Source organism: Rattus norvegicus, chromosome 20 (assembly GCF_021556685.1).
Source record: "Rattus norvegicus strain SHRSP/BbbUtx chromosome 20, alternate assembly SHRSP_T2T, whole genome shotgun sequence".
NCBI classification, from domain to species: domain Eukaryota; kingdom Metazoa; phylum Chordata; class Mammalia; order Rodentia; family Muridae; genus Rattus; species Rattus norvegicus.
In genome coordinates, this window is record NC_141553.1 from 9,887,869 (window position 1) to 9,908,655 (window position 20,787).

At 51.4% G+C, this 20,787-nt stretch overlaps 1 protein-coding gene across 2 annotated transcripts in view; it reads left to right on the forward strand.

The window, feature by feature from the left end:
• The first annotated feature begins 2,453 nt into the window (after positions 1-2,453).
• Abcg1 (ATP binding cassette subfamily G member 1) overlaps positions 2,454-20,787 on the forward strand; it is a 58,111-nt gene continuing 39,777 nt past the window's right edge. Inside the window, exons 1-2 of one of the 2 annotated variants that reach the window (XM_087598407.1) lie at positions 2,454-2,586; positions 8,880-9,123. Coding sequence is in view for 1 of the 2 variants with exons in the window: in NM_053502.2 (NP_445954.2) it covers positions 2,545-2,586; positions 8,880-9,123 (286 nt within the window). In the remaining variant the exon portion in view is untranslated. 2 annotated transcript variants of the gene reach the window in all.

The following is a 20,787-nucleotide window of genomic DNA, read 5'->3' on the forward strand; positions in this document are numbered from 1 at the left end:
GTGCCAGAGTCTTACTTAGGGTTTCTATTGCTGCAACAAAACACCAGGACCAAGAAGCAAGTTGGGAAGGAAAGGGTTTATTCAGCTTATGCTTCCAAATTGCTGTTCATCACCAAAGGAAGTCAAACGTAGCAGGGACCTGGAGTCAGGAGCTGAAGCAGAGGCCATAGAGGGGTGCTGCTTATTGGCTTGCTCCCCCTTGGCTTGCTCAGCCTGCTTTCTTATAGAACCCAGGTCCACCAGTCCAGGGGTGGAAACACTCACAATGGGCTGGGTCCTCCCCCATCAATCACTAATTAAGAAAATGCCTTACAGCTGGATCTGATCGAGGCGTTCTCAGTTAAGGTCCCCTCTTTCTAGATGACTCTAATTTGTGTGTCTGGTCTCTTTGACACGAGACCAGCCAGCACAGAAGGTAACATTCCCCGAGGGAGACCACCACATGAAGGTAGAGCTACTGAGAAATCAAAGTGTGTTTGTGTGTGTGTGTGTGTGTGTGTGTGTGTGTGTGTATACATATGTGTGTGCACATATGCGCACATGTGCTTGTCCTTGGCCCCATCACGCCTGAAACCAGTGTTCAGAACCTATTCACTATAGAAAGCACTGTACTCGGCCAGTCAAAGCTGGCTTTCTGTCACTTACAACGTAAGTCTGTCCAGCTCCACCGCTCACTCATTCCCTGCTCAGGCGTGAGAGGGACGCCAGTGGTAAACAGCGGAAATAGATACTCGTGTGTAGGTAGGAAGCACCCATCACTTGTGGGGTCCACTGTGGTCAGGGGGACCAATAACCCACGTATGCATGTGTGACTGGGAACCCTTTCAGTGGCCCAAGCCACACTAATGAGGACCTAGCACATGGCTGTCTCTTTTTGCCTTCTCTGGCTTCCTCCTTGGGCTCCACGCTGAAGTCTGTGCATTTTCAGGAGCCCAGAAAGTCCTGCCTTCCATCGGAAGCTCCCGTGGACAGGGTGCGTGGAGTCTTCTGGGTGATGGAATCTCACTGGCCCGTGTTTGAATTAAAGGGCATCAAGTGCACTGGGGGGGGAGGGCATAGAAATGGGGGAGGGGCGGGGTTAAGCAGAAGGGGTTTGAGAAGGAGAGAAATGCCAGAAGAAAATTCTGGAAGTAGGGAGAGTAGACAGAGAGCAGACATCTGCAAAAACAGGCATGATGATACTATGGCCTTTGTCCTGGTCACATTGTTCAGTCTCCCCTTGTCTATCTAGGCTGCTCAGTGCTTGGGCACGGGGGCAGACAGCAGCCCAGGTCCCAGAAACCTTTCTTATTCCCTGGGTGGTTTGTACTCTTTTTTTTTTTTTTAAATTTATTTTTTTTTAAGATTTTATTTTATTGTATGAGTACACCGTAGCTGTCTTCAGACACACCAGAAGAGGGCATCGGATCTCATTACAGATGGTTGTGAGCCACCATGTGGTTGCTGGGATTTGAACTCAGGATCTCAGGAAGAGCAGTCGGTGCTCTTAACCACTGAGCCATCTCTCCAGCCCCGGTGGTTTGTACTCTTAACTTTTTTCTAGAATGCCCTGGCTTTGTCAGCCTTCTTGATGTCAGATAGGGACATCAGCCCCTGCGGCATGGAGGCCCACCCTCTTCCCTCCAAACTCAGCCACATTCGCTTTCCTTTCTGTGATTCTAGGGAAAACCTTGGCCAAGGTCAAGGTTCTGAGGGTGTGACACCCATTTGCCTGCCTCCTTCTAGGAGAGCAAAAAGTGCCCTGGCCCAAGTGTTGGAGGGGGTGGCCCTACTGTGCTGGGGGTGACAGAATAGTTTCGACAGAAGCCTTAGCTTATCAGAGGTTGGGATTAAAGAATTTCACCATGATTATCAGTTAACAGCCCATTTACAAATAACAGAAGCTCCAGCAGGGTGGGTTCAAGAACATGGCTGTGTATGACATTGGAAACACCCCCATGGCTTATTTGGGGATGGAGTGGTGCTAATGGAGGTCAATGTGCTATCTGTACGTAAGGCCATGCTGCCTCAATTTAGGGGCTACCCCCACACCAGAGCTGTGGGAAGAGCCCTACAACAGTCTTCTACATTTGTCCCCTGAGGCTTCTACACAACAAAGGCAGAACAAAAGAGCCACCTGCCTTATTCCCCATCCTTTTGATCTCGGGCTACCTCCGGAGGTTTCCTAACCAAGGACCCCGTGATTTGTTGGGCGCCCCCACTGGTTCATCTAGGGTTGAGCTGGCCCAGCCCCTGTGGGGTCCGTGTACTGGGCTTCCCACGCCTAAGCATTGGGCCGGGAGACAGGCCTAGCAGATGGCTCCCAGTCCAGAGCATCCTCTAGCTGCTCTGCAACAGGAGCAAAACAAGAGCACGCGCACCTGTCGGCGCCCCGCCCCCTCCGCGCGGCCCAATCGCGGGCCGGGGCGGGGCCAGGGCGCAGTCGGAACCCGTGCAGAGCGCGCCCGTGGAGCAGGAGCAAGCGCAGCCTCGTTCCTGCAACCTCGTCCCCGCCGCCCGCAGCCTCGTCTCCGCCGCCGCCGCCGCCGCCGCCGCCCCCGGGGCATGGCCTGTCTGATGGCCGCTTTCTCGGTCGGCACCGCCATGGTGAGTCGCACATCTTTTGCACTCGGGGCTGGCTTTTATCTTCTAAGGAAACAGGAAATCCAAAGCCCGGCTGGCTGGTTCCCACACCAGCCGCCTCTGAGCGCATCCTCCGGGCGCTGACCTGGGGCGCTCTGGAGAGGTGCCCGGCTGTGTCCGCCTCCACCCTGGCCACCTGGAGCTTCGGGATGCTCCTGCACTGGCTTAGGGCACCCGGAAGGTGGAGGGGCCCGGAGTGGGGCATGGGGCAGCGAGCAGCCCCACAAGTGGACAGGTAGATGGCCTTGACTTGTCCGCCTCCTGGGTGAGGGGCTCAGGATGTGGAAGCGCACCGGGGAGGGACTGCAGGCTCAGCCCGAGGGAGGGGAGGGGAGGGTCTCCCTGGGGAGCTCTGCGGGGCAGGCAGGCGGCCGGGGACTTCTTGCGCCACCCTCTGGAGCGCTAGGCATAGTGGGGAGACAGAAAGAGAAACTGCGCCCCACAAAACGGAGCCTACTCTCCTGCGCTCCCCAGGGACAGAGCTTCTCTTGGAGAAGACAGCGGAGTCCCAGGGGAGACAGAGGAGGACGAGCCCAGATCCCTACCAGGGCGAGGGCAGGGTGTGGGCATTTACAGCCCACCCCCCATACCAATCTTAGGACAAAACCTGGGTGCTACTGAATTGCTAGACAAGCACTGTCCCCAGAGGTGGGCAAGCGTCTTCTCTTGCGCCGTCACTCAGTTCTCCAGGATAAAGAGCGAACATACAACAGAACACAGCCTACCATCTGTCTGGTCTCACCCTTGGCCCTACCGGATCTGCTTAACAAGCGGACATTGCGATTAATAACCTCTTAGGCTGACTTCAGACTGTGTAGAGTACAAAACAGCAAGCCCTCCGTTTTCCCACCCGAATCGTCCCTTTCTGTGCCTCCCAGCTCTGTTACTAGCTTGCCTGTTCCTCCCCAATACGCTGGAAACCCACATTGCACAGTCCCTCCCCTTTTTTCATTTTTAGCATCCTGTATTTGAAGTCAGCAAGGCTCAGCAGGATTTGACCGACAGTTACCTCTTGCCTTGAGCGCTAGAGGGAAAAAAAGCACCCGGCTTTGTGCGCATGCTCTGCTCTGACAACCGCATCCTGTGATTCCAAACAGGTTACTGTGGAACTCGTCTCCAGCCCAGCCCGCCGACTCATTATGTAATGATTTCGTGTAAACTGATAGAATGGAGCAAAGATGCACTGTGGTGGTGGTGGTTAGTAGGTGGTGAGGTGGGGCAGGTAGGAAGACCCCCCACCCCACCCCACCCCACCCCACCCCCAAGCTGCTTCCCATCCTTGGGATGTGCTCCGTTTCCGACTCGTCAGAGCCAATGAAAACAGGAATCACTTCCTGAGTATTCGCTTTTATCTAGTTGGCGGCTTGGTTAACACTGAAAAATTGGCCCTTGCGCACTTATCTATCAATGTGAGGATTGTGCTGGCAACAGAAAACTAAGATAATTGACGATCTTTGGAAATAGGGGAAGTTTGATGGGTTCTCTCTGCACTGAAAACGTGGCTTGAAAACGTGGATAAATGAACCACAATGCTGTAGGATATAGGTTTTTATACTGATTTATAACATTGGGGTTTGATACAGCCCAGACCCCTGCTGTGAAGTTACTGATCTCATAATGCCTGGGGTTATCTTTTTATTTCCTAGGAAAATGATCGATATATTTGAAAAGAATTTTTCTTCCTGGAAACCCGGCACTTTTGTTTTCCGTTTTAAACATCTGTCTGTGGTTATGCCACCTCAAATCCATGGATCTTGTCTGATCTTGGAAGCCAAGCAGGGTCAGCCTGGTTGGGACCTTGTTAGGAATAGGAGGTGACAGCCGCTAGGCATACCAGTTGCTACAAGCACAAAACAAAGATGTGGTTAATTTTTTTTTAAAAGGTCCTATCTTAGTTATAACAAGACTTCAAGATTTACTTTTTAAGTGTCTCCTGCCTTAGCATCCTGCTGGTGCTGGTGGAGTGAGCTATAAGTCTTGGGGCAGCATCCTAGAGGGTGGCCAGAGCATCCAGGAGTGCTGAGGTCTCTGAGGCGGCAAAGACACACAAGGTGGCCATATCTTCTGAAGGGATGGTAGCACCAGAATGTTGTGGCATTGTGAATGGTCACTCCAGTGTGACCTACCCTTTCAGCCTAGCTCAGCGTGTGATATTTGGACACTTTTTCCTATGGGAAATTGCTCTGATTATAGGTTAGCATGTTTCCCTTGGATGAACCCAGGATGTCCTAGGATACTTTCTGGGCAAGCATCCTCATTGGTTGTGAAAAAGCCAGGGGAAATGGGAATGATGCTTGCCCCGTTGTGCACAGAGTAGTTCTGGGTCAGAATGTATCTCCGTGAAGCGGGTCTTCCAAGCTGTGGGTGAGGCTTCCTGGCTGTGTGTGAACTTCCCCCCACTACTCGGGCGTCTCTAGATTCCCAGCATTTGTGCAGAACTCAGTGGACACTGTGCCAAGAAAGCAATCTCTTGAGCAGCCCCCCAGCAGGGTCCCCCTGTGCACAAAGTCCCCAGGAACGGACTTCCTGCCCTCACCATCTGTTCAGTCCTCAAACACACATTCCACGAGGAGAGGGCACAGTGTCCAGACAGGAAGGTAGGGAAACAGAGCAGCCGAGGAGGGAGAACAGGAGCGGATAGGTGTTTGTTTTATTTTTAATGAGCTCAAGAGGCTGAGGCAGAGCTCGCTGTAACCTACATTGTTAGCTAGCAGCTCTCATCGGAGGATGTGTTTCCAGAGCGCTGGTCTATTTTGGAGTGACAGGCCACTGCCGCCTCATCACATAGGTTCCCAGGATTTTATTAATTGGGTGAGGCCACTGGACACCGGTGGAGGAAGGGTGGGGCTGTGCTCTTTGCTGAGGGAGGCTGCCGCATGAGTTCCTGTTTGCTGTCCATTTCAGTCTAAAGGACAACTCTGCACCTCTGGGTAGGGTGAACAGTCAAATGGCTGGGTGGGAGGAGACCAGCTCAGACTCAGAAGCCCCAGGGAGCTGCTGGACCTCCTGACTGAGGTGTCCTGAGGCAGATGGACAACGCAGATGCTAAGAGCGCAGGCTGCAGGCTGGAGTGTCCTAAACGTGCTGAATCTTAGTCACTGTTGTTTAAAGACACTTGCCTAGCACGGGCATGCACATGGCCTTGCTCTCAGACACTTTATGTCCTGTCCTAAGTAGCTAACTCCGGCTTCTTCCTCCCTCTCTACTCAATTCTAATCACCCACCTTGGTCTACCGGCTGGCATAGCGGGGCTCCAACGGGGTTACCACCTGCCGATTAAAGCTCCCTCAGCTCTGGTTCTGCTGGTGACTGATTAGAGAGCCTTCTGAGCCTAGAGCTCCCGGGCTCCGGTTCCCTTTCTGGGTCCCCAGCAATCTTCAAACTCTCTTTCTGGAGCTTGCCTCTCTAATCTTATCTATGCCAAGTACCCTGTTTCCTGTTTTCCTCTACCCCCTCTGCACCCCAGCATTCTGGCTGGTTGTGGTCTAGGTGTCCATATTTCAGACCCACTGTTCACAGAGGACCTCTGCAGGGAGCACAGTACACGAGACACAAAGCACAGCTCTCACCTCCCTAATCTCAGCCTGGGCTATTTCTGCAAACAGACTTTGTTCTGGGTCCCCACCCCAGGGTCTGATCTGAATCCAATACCTCCCCTCCCCGCCCCCCACCCCCGCCTTTGCCTAATCAGGCTGTGACAGTTGCTCTCTTCCCTGAGCTCAGTTTTGAACTTGAGCTTGCTGGGGGCACAGGCCGTGTCTGTGTCTGGCTAGCTGACTGGTGTTATCTAGTGTTCTAGTCCGTTAAGGGAATGAACGTTGTGCACAGATAGGTCTGGAGAGAAGGTCAGGACGCAGGCCTGATGGCTGTCTGATATCTGCCACAACTAGTGGGCGGATGGGGTGATGGCTTGTGAGGCCTCTTACTCCTGTTGGTTTCAACCGGGAAGGAGATAATCCCTTCTTGGCTTCCCTGGGGTTGGACACTTATGGCCGGGGCCTGCAGGAGAGAGAGCGATTACCCTCAGCTGATAGAACCTGAGGGGTGGAGTTCTGGGAACTGAGATAGAGAAGGGCTGCCCACCTCTCTGTGGGTTGGTGCCAAGCCAGGAGCACTTCCAAACTTGTGAGAGGCAAGGTGAGGTGGGAGTGACCTGGCCTTCTCTGACTGCCTCTCCACAAGATACCCTGCCCCTAAAGCCAGCGCCTGGTGCTTCCCAGGATCCTCCACAGCCCTTGTGGTTATGAACCTGCCACAGCAGTTACAGCCACAAAGAACAGTGGATGGGCCGAGGGAAAGCCCCTGTGCCTTCTGGGTGGGTTCTAACTTATATAGGTGCATTCCTACAGAGGAATGACAGAGTGACCCACCCCTTCAAGAGGCCCATCAGGGAAAGAACCTGATAAGTAAACACAGAGGCCACCCGTGGGTGCTCTCCACTGGGCTCTGTGGGTCTCAAAGTCTTAGGCATAGACATCATTTGGGGTAACTGTGAACCCACTTTGTTGGCACTGAAAGGGTGTCCACGCTTCAGGCCTGGTGCCCCAAGCTGGATGCCTCTGCATCTTTACTTTTAGTCAGTCAGCACTTGTCTATGAAAAATAGGAGATGCTCACGAGGGTGGGCGTGGATCTGTGGTTTGTGGAAAGCCCCATTTTCCGTCATTAAGAGACTCTGAATTCATTTCCCGGCCCGCTTCTACCATACCCTATGTGTGTTAAGTATTCAGAACCCCAACGCTTACCATTAGGCTCTGAACCCCCAAATGCCTCCGTGCCAAGAACATCATCTCTCCCAGGGTTCAATTGCACGCTCTCAGTGGCTAGGCGGGTAAGGGGCTTGACTTGCTGGGCTTATAGGGATTCGTGGTGGTGGGGTAGGGTCTAAGGCTGGCCTCAAGCTCACTACATAGCCAAGGATGGATATGAATTTCCATTCTTCCTTCCCCCACTTCTCAAGCTCTAGAGTGATGGGTGTGCACTAGCGGAGCGAGTTCGCACAGTGCTCAGGAGCAAACCCAGGATCGGCGCGTGCTGGGGCCGCATCCTACTGAGTCACCTCCCCAACCCTTTAGGATGCTTTTTTTGTGGGACAGTCTGCTATAGTTTTATTCTACTCCACCTTATTAAATAATAATAAATAGCAAAATGTCGCTAAACAAGCCATAGAAGAACAGCGTGTGCGTCCTTTCTAGGACATTGGTGTACCTTACCAGACCAGCGGCCTTGGTGACCAGAAGTGGTGAGGGGTGGGCTCTCTTCCCACACCTCAGCAGCAGCCTGGCCCCGAGCTTGCATATGGCCCACGCTTTTGGACCTTTTCCCGAGGCTTCGGGAGACAGCTCGAAACACTTTAGTACAATTTGTCCCCTTAAAGCTTTGCTGTGTTCGGAGGGTTCCTGAAGCTTATTGATCAAGCCAGGGTTGCCAAGCCATTAGAAAAGCAAACCCCTTGCTTTGCATAAATACTCCTGGGTCTTGGCCCACCCGCTATGCGCATTTGATTCCTCGTGAAAGGCTTAAAAGTGCTATGCTAGCTACGGATGCCTTTGTAACGCACAGAGAGAGCGCAGAGAGCGCCTGCCTCTCTGTGTGTGTCTTAATGGCTCAAGTTTGGATCTCACTCTCACTCCTACTCCCTAATGGTGGCACCCCAGCACAGGTTCCTTAAGTCGACCGGGCCTCAGTGTCCTTGCCTGCATAGCAGAGAAAATAAACAAACTATGCCAACCCTCCGATATTATTAGGAGAGTGGAGTTACAAGGGATCTAGAAAGTGTGACAGTAAGATATGTCAGCCCCCACAAGCCAGTGCTCTAATAGCACTGTCACAGACGCGTCAGGAACTGACACAGGAACACGTGACAACAGCTTATTCTAAATAAACCCCGTGCATCTCCCCCCCCCCCCCCAGGTTCTTATGCGTAGACCAGAAAGAGGTGAGTCTCCATGGTGGCCCGCCTTTTCTTTACAAGAGGAGAGCAAGTCACTTATTGAAGTCTTATGATTTGATTTCTGGGATCCTAAAGGAAGACAGTCAATGCGTTTGGTGTCTCATCTGAGGTGCCTTTTGACTAAAAGCAAAAGGGACAGTTAGTGGGGGACAGTTCCCTCTGGGCCCAAGGGTATTATTCTAGAAAGATCTAGAAAGTACCTCTCTGGACGACCAATGACCCTGAGCCCATCATCAAGTGTCTTGATAATCCCTTCCCTCCAGGGAACGCCCATTGTCCCTCATTGCCTCTGCTTTGCCCTCTAGAATGCCAGCAACTACTCGGCCGCAATGACGGAACCCAAGTCCGTGTGCGTGTCGGTGGACGAGGTCGTGTCCAGCAACGTGGATGAGCTTGAGACAGATCTGCTTAATGGGCACCTGAAGAAGGTGGACAACAACTTCACGGAGGCCCAGCGCTTTTCCTCCCTGCCGCGGAGGGCAGCCGTGAATATCGAATTCAAGGACCTTTCTTACTCCGTACCCGAGGGACCCTGGTGGAGGAAGAAAGGTAGGAAGTGAAACCACCAGCTTGGTGGCTTGAGTTGCCGGGAGCCTGTGAGGGAAGCCACAGGTTGTTCGGGGAGAGCCTTGGTCTGCAGTTTGGAAGGTTGAGGTGTGATCTCCGCGGCTGGCTTCTCCCCCCGTGAAGTACACAGGTCGGATTAGACAATCTCAGAGTTCACAGAGGCCCTAAACTGCGGTGGTGTGGGTACAGATAGGATGTCCTCTGTTGAAAAGTGCTTCTGACCGCATATATATTTTGGATTTGGGGCAATAGTTACACATTCGTAATGAGGTGGGCAGCACCCAAGTGTAGCCGTGATATCCATCTATTTCTTGGACAACTTATAAATTACACACCCGAGCGTAACTTTATGCATTTCCTCCTCATGCATCTGTATCCTGATTGTCACCACCAGTCACGTGGAAAAATTCCAGTTAGTGCTCAAGAAAAATGAGACTCTTAAGTATCTTAGATTCCTAAGAACGGGGATTGGATAAAGAATTTCACAGTCACCCAGCATCAGACTTTGCTTGCTCCTAGCATGAGGGTCCTCTCTACTAGACCCTTGATGTTCATTTTTCAAGGTAGAATAGTTTTCCAGTCATTCAAGTGTGCATTGCCTTCCAGGTCTCCACTGTTTAAGAGCATACGAGGGTCTGGTGTAGCCTTTCTGGGAACTCGCTTGTTTTTGAGATCTTGGAAGGACTCTTCAATGTGTAGTGCTGGTGGCCTGTAGATAAATACCAAGTGGTTATAAAATGAGCTCTGTCCATTATAATGGGAGGATGGAGCAGAGGAAACCCCTAGGGCACCATATGGTGAGGGACCCGCTTGCTTGGCCCTCCCTCCCCAGTCCCCCACCTCCTCTACACAGTGCTTGCTGTGGTTTGAGCGCGCATACCTTTTTGACTGGGTCTTCTTTCCCAGCCTAGTCTGTTTGTAGAAGCAGGGTAGTCAGGGAAGAGACCAGGAGGTCCATGGAATCAATGCATGGGAATTGGAAACCAACCGGAAGGAAACCTGGGATGTCCGACGTGACTCAGGTGCCTCCAGAAGGTTGATTTGTTTTTTTCTTTGAAACTTAAATATTGACACAGCCTTTCTGTTTTCTTTTTTAAAAGTTAGCCTCTTTTTAAATTTGTCATCTTGTCCTCTCTCCCACCCCACCCCACCCCCGGCCCCTACCCCCAACCCTGTTTCGTTTTTTTCTGCCTCTTAAAGCTAAGCCGGTGAGATCATTGGCAGGGCAATCTGGTCTTGGTGGTAAACAGAATTTTGGAAACTCGAGAAGCCAATCCCCAGGACCTTTGAGCTCCGTGGTTGTTAAACGATTGTGTCTGGGTTTGCACAACCAAGAACCAGGCCCTGTCCCCTCTCAGGGCTGATTGTAGGGCACTGTTATCTGACACCCTTGTTTGCACACACTGGTTTATTTTGTGAAGAAAGAAATTACTCTGGGTCCATTCTGTGGAGCCCATTAGAATCCAAAGGTAGGAATATACAGATTTTTCCAGAAAAACAGACCCGATGGGGGTCATGGTTTAGTGTAGATTAAACTACAACAGACCTGTGAGGCACACGGCAATTTCCGCATGTGGGTTGGATGTGGTCTTGGAGGTGTCGTGGTGAGGTTTGAAAATCCAGGCTAGAGCTATGAAGATGGCTCGCCATGCAGAGGCTCAGATGTTTGAATCCTTGTCTGTCCTTCACTTGTCTTACTTAAATATGAGACAGGAAGGACTTACAGGAGAAAGGGTTTGTTTTGGCTCCCCGGTCTAGGGTACAGCGCACCATGGCAGAAAAGTCATGTCAGCAGGAGAAGAAGGCAGCTGGTCCGTGGCTTCCACATTCAGGAAACAGAGTGTGATCGATGCCCGTGCTCAGCCCCCTTTCCCCTTTTTATTGAGTCTAGGACCCCAGCCCGTGGGATGGCACCACCCGCATTTAGGGTGAGCCTTCCCACCTCACTTAATCTAATTTAGGTAGTTATCCCGCACAGAAGCAGCCGGATACTTGTCTCCATGGCTGTTCTGAATCCCATCAAACCGTCACCCAAGGTGAACCCTCCCAGCCTGGCAGCATCTTGAGTTGAAATCCAGAACGTAAATTTGGGCCCAGGAGGGGCAACTCGTCAGGTGCTATACCGGCCTCGTGCCCTCTGAGCGTAAACATTCACCATCAGAGTCAGCCAATCAGTATTGGATTCCTAAGAGGCCGAGACAAGTGTCCATTCTCGGCACCTTCGAGGATGTTCAGCCAGGTGGCTGTTTGCCCTGTAGTAACCTCTGTGGGTTCAGGCTTGGGAGGAGTCGCACACGAGCCTCACGGGACTTGCCCATGAGTCAGAGGGATGACGGATGCGCTCACTCTGATGTGTTCTGTTATTGGCTTCCCGACCAGCTGGCCGTGGCTTGCTGTCTGATCTCTTCCGGGGCTCTGCTCTCTTGCCTGTGCAGCAGTATCTCTAAGGTGCCCTCTCCTCCGTGTGCCTTGTCCTTCCCGGACTGCTAGATCAGAATCGAGATGCTCTTCCAAGTCAGTCTGAATTTAAGATCGAAAAGGAATACCTCCTTCTCTTCTTCCTCCCCCCTCCCCCCCTTCTCCTCCTCCTCCTCCTCACTGAACAGAAGGGAAACTAAGGCAAAGGGTGGTTAGAAGACTTGTCTGTATTCCTGCCTGAGACCACAGTGGTGATTGCTAACTCGAAGTCCAACATGGAGGGCAGGCCTTGCCCAGTTCTGAACCCTATGGGTCATCTTCGTGCAGGGAAACAAGGCTCTTCTGAAGGCACCGGGTGCCCTGGGAAATAGTCCATTAGCCTGCAGGCCACATCTAGGAAAAAGGTAGCCATTTGTCTTATCAGCTACACATGACATGGGCTGCGGGCGTTCTTGTCACCTCCCTCCTAACACCAGTGCTATCTATGCCTGGTGACTCTGAACCTAGAGGTTCAATTTCCTCAACTCAGAACCACACACAGTAAGCAGGCAGTCAATAAAGTGTGCACTGTACCTGGGACCAGGCAGCAGGCTAGCTGACATGCTCAGCACACCCCTAGATTCCTTGTCTTTCCCCGACATAGCCCTCCTCCTTGCCTCTTGCTCCTGAATGTCTAAAAAATCCTGCTTCCTTTTGTCCCCTAGGTGGGACTTTTTGCTCTTTTGTTCCCCTCATGTGGCTAGTGACCATCATGGGCTCCGGCAGTAACTGGAGCTGTAGAGGTCATATCCTGGCTACTCTTGCTGTTCCTCCACAAGGATGACTTGGGATCTGCTGTCCTCTCTGTGTGGCTCCAAGGTGACTGTCAGGGTAGAAGCCACTTCTCGTATGCTGCTACCTGATTAGTTTTTCTGTCTGTATATCACGATGATTGGTTGTTGACTTTTCAAGATTCACCCTGATGCGCTGAGCTGACTGTAACTCCGGGGTTGGCTGCCATAGCACTGCTGGAGGGAGGACTGCTGGGGAGAGGACAGATGAGGGAGGATGGCTGGGGGAAGACTGGGGGAGGAGGGCTGGGGAGAGGACTGCTGGGGGAGGAGGCCTGGGGAGAGGACTGCTGGGGGAAGAGGGCTGGGGGGAGGACTGCTGGGGAGAGGACAGCTGGGGAGAGGACAGCTGGGGAGAGGACTGCTGGGGGGAGGACTGCTGGGGGGAGGACTGCTGGGGAGAGGACTGCTGGGAGAGGAGGGCTGGGGAGAGGACTGCTGGGGAGAGGACTGCTGGGGGAGGAGGGCTGGGGGGAGGACTGATGGAGGGAGGACTCCCAACTTTTAAGATCGAGGTGCTCTGGGAACATCTAGCCTGTCATACTTATAGATTGGAAGAGGCAACAGGAGTCCAAGAGCAGAGAGGCATTTGCCCAAAGTCAAAGCCAGAGGGAGGGCCCAGCTGTTCTCTTCCATTACCTAGAGGCTGGACCATTTTGTAGATCCCCTTCCCCCCATCCCATGGAAACCAGTTCCTTCCCACATTTCTCCCAGAATGCGGTGCTACCATACTGGGCCCTCTGAAAGCACCTAACACTATAAATACAATGTCACCTTAAAGGAAAGCAGGCAGAGTGATGCCTGAATCGGGCTGCGACAGTATAGCTTTCGGAGAGGCCATTCTGTCTCTCGTAACACCTAGGAGAGCTGGACAGACTCCTTCGCACTGACAGTGGTACTTAACCAAACATGTATTTTCAATTGTACCTAAGTTTTCATCTTATGATTAATGATGTCTTCGGAGGAAAAACTAGATCGTGTAATAGATTCCTGGTAGGGAACATAATTGTGAGAGGAGCCAGTCTCGGGAGGGAAGAGCTTACCCCAAGGAGCATCTCACCGGCTTCTGATCTGGTAATTATACTCCCTCAAGGAGCCCACTCATGGAGTGTGAGCTGATGGGACAAATGACTCGGGACATCTCTCACCAAGAATCCCCCTAAAGTGAATACACACGGCAAAACGGGGAACGGGAGGGTGATGGGGGACTCATGCCACCCAGGAGGTTTTTTTTTTTTTTTTTTTCATTAGGATGTGGTATGCTAAGGTCACAGAATGGCTGGGGGACTCTGTATACTGTCCCCTCTACAACCCAAGAGCAACTGAGTGGTTTCCTGCCTAGCTGCCTGACTGAGGGGACTTCTTCAGTTTGCTTGGCTCATAAAGCTGCCTCGGGAGCCATTTCTGACCCCTCTCCCCATCTCAAGGTCATGGTCGTAGGGAAGGCCAACCTGAAACCTTGTCCGTGGTATTTCAAACCAAGCTTACCTGCAGGAACCCCAGGGGTGTTTTACCCCTGAGCGGGTTTCATCCTGGGCCACCACAGTACAGATGGAGTTATTAGTGCCTGTCCTGTTTCCTATCTCATGGTCCTGCTTGGATGTAACCTTTGATAAGGCTGTCCGAGGGGCTTTGCAACTCCATCCTCCTCCGGAGAGACATGTGTGCCCTGCGTCCTTGTCAGTGGAGGAAGCCGAGGGCAGGGAACATGCTCTCCAAAGCAAATGACACGGCTCTTAGGAATTGAATACACCTGTAGAGATCAGCCAGCGGTGAAGCTTAGGTTGAGAAGAAATGCCATCAACACCTGGGGCTTCGGGATATTTTCTTGACTGGCTTTAGCCAGGCCATGTCTCCACATGCCACATTCCGTGGACCGAGTAGACCTCCAAAAAAAAAACAAAAAAAAAAAAAAAACCAAAAAAACAAACAAACAAAAAAAAAAACCAAAAACCCGGAAGGCGTTAAGCAGCCTGATCAGCTCCAAGCCAGATTATGTGTATTGGCTTGCTTCTGAGTTATCAAAGGCCACTGAACACCCAACACCCTTCTCAAATTAAGGTCTGCCTTCGCTTAATTTCCACCGCCCTTTCACAGGGCCTGTCTTCACAGGCTGGCTAGAGTGAGTGGACTGTGCCGTTAATAAACCCCTTTCAGGAATTCCATTAGGAGACTTGGACTTCAACCAAGTGCCCAAGATCGGAGATGGGAAGGGGGGGGAACCCAGGCCAGAAAAAAAAGGCTTCAGAGAACCCCCAGAACCCGTGATGGGCCACTCGGGTTTTAAGGGGAGGGATTCACAGTCCCTTTAATGTGGAAGAATTCTGTTGATCCCCTCGGCCTATCTTGTGCTAGGCTTTCTTTGGGGCCCAAAAGGAGATTGCTTTTAGCACAGCGGTTTGCTTTATTCAGGGTTAGCTAACCCTTTTAGACAGCGTATAGCCCCAGGTTACTTGCAAACTTCTTGTGGCTTAAGTGTTTTGAAGAGTACCACAGTGGCTATCTGTTTTGCCTTGCTAAACTCAGAGGTCAGTTCTTGCTTTTCAGTATTTGGTGAGTCCTGGGGGCAGACGGGTAGGCCATCTGTTCAGGGTCCTGAGAGCAGCACCCTCTATGATAAGGAACTTCTTTGGTAGTCTAAAGATAGAATTTGAGGAACTGTTGACAACCGGGTGACTCTTGAGAATGCCAAGAGCCATTTACTTGCTAGTTTATAATCTGAGCATCCAGACTGTCCTGTTTTACCCTCCCTGGCTGGCACACCTTCTCCCTTTGTCCCCCCACATGAGAAACTGGCTGTGTCCAGCTGAGCGCTGGAGTCAGAGGCATGAGTTTCCAATGTATTGTGTGGGCCAGGCTAACATCTGGACATGGATTAGATGCCCTGATGCCATTGTCCCTGGATTCTTGTTGTTCTGAGCACTCAGTCTGGCAGTTTCTTTATCTGGCTATGTGACCTTGTCACTTTCCCAAGGTTGCCCCGGTTCTTGAGCCATATGTCCTCTGCAGGATGGCTTTGCGGGCCTGTACTCGGCCACCCAGCCCGACGGGTGTCGTTGTCACTATTTAATTTCCCAAGGACATTCTTGCCATGCTTGCCCTGTGTCCTGGGTGCCTGCCTGCTTGCACCGAGCACCTCAGCAGTGGGCTTGCATCCAGAAACCTCCACGTTCTGAGACGAAAGGCCTTTTTAAACTGAAGCCCACTCTCCTGGTTCAAGAAATAACTACAGCTGACAGCTTGCTGGACATAAAACCGTTCCTTTTGTTTATAAACTGGCAGGAAAATGGTGGTTAGTAACCGTACACCTGCTCCCACTGCGTTCTAGCAGCAACAGATCCGCTTCTTTGAGGAAAAGAGGTAACTGCAAGAACCAGATTAAACAGTTAAGACTACGGCGCCACACCATCGAGGTGGTGGTCGCAGCAAGGCACATTCTTCCTGAGGCAAATGCTGATAAATAATTCCTACTGCGCATGGGAAGAGCTGCCTTGGAATCCAATATGTCTGATGCGGGTGCTGTGCTCCTGTGAGGAAACGTGTCAAAGGGCTTTTCCAAGGATGGCTGATGTGGCTGCTGGTTCCACCCCCCATGACCCAAAGCCAATAGTTTCACCATCCACTGAGCTGTATGTTGTTAGCTACTCTGTGTAGTAGGGCAAATGGTTTTCAGTTTGAAAAGTCAGATACGCCAGGAGGCCTATCAAGGCTGTGATTAGGTCCAGCTGAGACCCATATTTAGCCTCTAGATCTTGGCGCCAACAGGAGCCTTGGACCTGCCCTAGTCTGAACCTCCCACGTGTCTGTGGGGCCAGCCATCTGCACCATCCCTCCCCACAAGTCAGTTGGTTTGATTACTGCAGTCATCAGGAACCAAGACTCCCTGGACAGCACGCACAAGGGTATGCTCGCACAAGGGTATGCTCGCACAAGGGTATGCTCGCACGAGGTTCATTCTTGGAAAATGCTTCCGAGCTAAATTTCCATGTTTGAGTACGGCTCGTGAGTTGATCCAGTTCCTGCTTCTGGTACTCTGTGGAACAAGTGATCTTGGCCTTGAAGTGGGCCCACAAACTGGGCAGAATGAGACACTGGCCAGGGACAAAACAAGTAATCAAGTTCGTCAGGGTGAGCAGCCATGATTGGAGGCATGAGGAATACATAGTTGCTGGAAAGACAAGGTTCAGGTTTGCTTTGAGATTGCATAGCATGGTGACACTTATAGGTAACAGGGCAGAGACAGGCATGCCTTCCGGAAGGTTCTCTGTTATTGGTAAGGGTAGAGTCCAGTCGAGAAGCAGCATGAGTCTCCTGCTCTGTGTCTGTCATGTGGCAACTGGTGGCTTTGCCCAGAAGCCCCTGGGCCAGGCATCCCAGCAGGGATTGTGGGAGGTCTCAGTCTTAGGCCTCTTCTCCCACTGTTGAGGGAGTCATACTTATTTTCAATTAAAAATAGCTAATGTTTGCTGTTTCCTTTCCCACATTGTCTCATTACCCCAGAGCTTCAACTCTCTGCCTCAAAATGTTCCAGGAGGCCCAGACCCACATACGATGACCGGCATTCAATTCTTGCTCAGGAGATAAACACTGTAGGTGTCCACACAAAGACTCTTTGCCTACTCTCAGTGGAGGACTGGGGGTAGGGTGGAGAATCTTTCAGGCTTGGGCAGGAGGCAGGTTTGACCTCAGGTTTGCCTGAGTCTAGAACTGCCACTGCCTGCTGGGCACATTAGACCTCTCCTCACTCTCCAAAATGGAGTTACATGTCTTCACCCAGCAAGCGAGCAAGCGATCGAGCAAGAGAGAGCATAAATATGAATGAGAGAATATGAGAGAATAGTTCATTCCAGCCAACTGTCATCTACATGGCCCAGTATTGAAGTCACCGGCCAAGTGACAGCCCCAAACGGGTTTTTATTGCTTAGAACATCCCTACCCTCCTCCTGTGGTTCTGTGAGCATCCTACGGGCGGCCAGGACACACCCATGCCATCGCTAGAAAGTAACCCTGGCTGCAGGCTCGGTAGAGGCTGCCTGCAGGAATTCTTAGGAATTCTCAGTGACTGGAAGGAGATGCAGCAAGGCTCTGCCTTCTCCAGTATGCAGGTGCGGGCGGGGCAGGTGTGCGCTGCTGCGCAGGCGCAGAGCGTGCCTGCCTGTCGCTGCCGCCCGCGCCGGGGTTACTATCGGTCAATGCTCGCTAGTAACCTCCAGCCGGCGGCAGCGGGGAGCTGCGCGATTGGCTGCGCGCACCGGGCACTGTTGCTAAGAGGATGTAGCTGCTCTAGGGGGCTGAAGAGGTCCCGATGCTCCCTCCTCCACCTTCCTACAAAGAGCAAAGCCCCTGGTCACACTCTCCACTCCAGGTCCAAAAGGAACCCAGAACTGAGATCTTCTCCAACAGGAAGGCTCTGAAGCAGATGAAGCGGGACGTATTACAGGATGAATATGTTGATGCACATGGTTGTTTCCTATTTAAGCTTAATCGGGGGATGTGGCTGAGTGGGAATAAGGCAGCAGATACCAGAATGCTGAAGCCTTCTCTGTGTGCGGGCTATGACCTTCAGGTTTTGATCAGACGTGTGTTTGTGTGTGTGTGTGTGGGGGCTGTGTGATGTATGCTTTTATACCGCTGTTTAAGGTCAAAGAGCTCTAGGTCACACCCTTTTCCAAGAGACACTGCTAGTCTGTGACTCCTTGGAAATGGTTTTATTTGCTTCGTGTTCAGAGCAGCAGAAGGCATGAGAGGCAGACCTTTCCTCTAGGACCAGCTCTAAAAAAGAACCAGGGCGTGTTCCCAAACCATGGAATTTCCCTTAGTGGATCCACTAAGCCAGCTGGAATCCAGAGGGCTTCCCTGTCCCAGCTGAGTCACTTCCATCCCGGAGACCACAGAAAATGAACAATAGCTGAACTCCAGGGGGGCATTTTGTAGCGTCTGTGTCTGTGTCTGTGAGCTCACAGGTGTTAAGAAAAGCTTGATTTCTCTCATTTAGGTAACTGGAAGGCCCAGGACAGGGCAGAACAGGAGGTGTCACGTCATGCCCTCCCTGAGGACTAGGGCCTTCTTGAGATGCTGGCCTGATGGCTCCTTTGGGCTTAATTTAGGTACCCTATGAAGTGCTAAGCAGTATCATACATATGGTCTGCTCAACCTTTGGGGCTCCTGCTCAAGGCAAGGAGACCCCTTGGGGCTGGTGACTTCTCTGGCTTGTAGTTTTTTTTTTGTTTTTGTTTTTGTTTTTTTTTTATTTTTGGGTTTTTTTTTTTAATTATTTTTTTGCTGCTTGCTTCTTCTACCATCATTTTGTGATGGTAGAGTTAACATTTTGCAAGAGAGAGGACCGAAGCAAGGTAGAGATGGGTGGTGGGAAGTAACAGTGATACCATGAAACTGTCTTCTGTTTCCTGGGGGGGGCGGGGGGGGCGGGGAGGGAAGTGGGCGGAAACCTCTTGTTAAAAGAAGGAAGTGTGCATTTATGATAACTGCGGTTGCTGAAGACATGACCACATGCTACCAGCAGCAACCCCGTGTGGAAGTGTCCTTAAACTCCATCTCCTGAGGGACCGAGATGTTGGCGCTTGGAGCCTCGGGCTACACACTGAGAGAGCTTGCTGGAGATATTTGTCCCCTCCCTCTGGCCTTCTGACTCTAATAATGGTCTTCAAGACATTGGAATTTCCCCAGGAATCTCAGACTTCTAGAAGGAAAAGGCCAAAGAGGAACTTGTCCCCCAGGGCTGCATTTCACACGGTTCTGACAACTTGTTAGCCGTCCTAGCAGGAGAGCCTGGAGCCCAGACAATGGTGGATCCATGGTGGGTGCTAGGTGGGCAGACATTTTGACTGGGAGTGCTTAGTTATATAGACACCCTTCCCTCTGTTTGAACCCGAGCCTCATGTCAGCACCCTCAGTTCCAATACCCTGGAACTCTCTTTGTTTTTCCCGATGTGGCTACATAGAGTAAGCCCCCTCCCCTTTTTAAAACTATTATTTTGTCTCTTTAATCAGCATATTGGGGGCATGGCTTATAAAGGCCACCAGGGATGGTTCTCTCTGTCCCCAACAACTCCAGTTATATGTCTCAGAGACTCACGGCTGCCTTCCTAAGACTTACACTTGTGTCTCCCTGGTGGTGAAGATCAGAATGGAATCAACCTTCCTTTCAGAGCCATTGATAAACACATCTTACTAAGGACTTGGCCCTGCCCTGTACAGGACGGGTCATAGCTGTGCCACACCTGAGAGGCCCTCTGAGAACTCTCAGGTCATTGGGTGATGAGTTCTGCCTCTTGGAGACTATATTAAAACATCCTCGGCATTTGTGAGTGGCCAGGTGGAAATTTCCACCATTGAAACAGAGCCGGGTGTAAGCAACATTACACTTCAGAGTCTGCCTCCTGAGAGAGGTTAATGTAGGTCATCTTGGGAGGATGTGAGACTATCGGGCCCTGTGTATTTCTGTCTTGTGGCTGGATCTTCATGATCGAACACGAGAAAACAGTACCCACTGCTCTAACTGGCAGCCGCAATGGGGGCAGGAGCTATGTGGGCAGAGGGGCGGCCGTGGCACCTGAGGCCAGGCCTTGTGCGAGCATCAGACTTCGGTTTATGAATATTTACAGTAAATTCCGTAATCTTATAAATTTACAGAAAACACATCTCTCATTTTTACCAAGGGGGGGTGGTATGTGTGATAAATTAAACTACACTCTGAAGTCAGTTTGAATTTCGCTTCTCTGTTTCTTATGGTTCCAAGTCTTAGCACCATGTAAGACCATTCCAGTAAAAGGAAAAGGCCAAAGGAAGGGACCAGGGGAAAGGTTGGGAATGGAGGTGTAAAACTCACTTCTCAACTCACCAGCAGGGCACTGGATGAGTCTTTACCTTCCCTAGAAAATAGAGCACCAGAACAGCAATAAACCATATTTTAGTGGGCCAGACAGCTTTGACACCTACAAAGTGTTATGCCCCACAGGCACGACTGAATAAACAGCATTGTGTGTGACATCAGAAACCAATAATATTAGAATCAATAAAATGGATGTAGTCATTCTGAAAGAAAGTGTGCTGTGATACCAGGTTTTCCAAGCCAGAGAACATGGTGGTTGGTAGATGCTGGCTTAACCTTTCCTGGGCCCTGTGTCCCAAGCCCCTGCGTGTCACTACTGCTTTTGTAACAAGATGTGTGTTCAAGACCGATCAAAGTCACAGGTCTGTATGTGGTAGAGCCCAGAGTGACCTGGGATGTTACCTCCTAAGTCCTGGACACATCTCCACTCTACTTTACCTCAACATGTCTGTGCGTCATGTGTACTTCTAGAGTGGCCTCCATGGTTGGGAACAGAACACCCTCCATCCTGGCCAGCCCTCCAAGCAGCTCCCACAGGCAGACAGA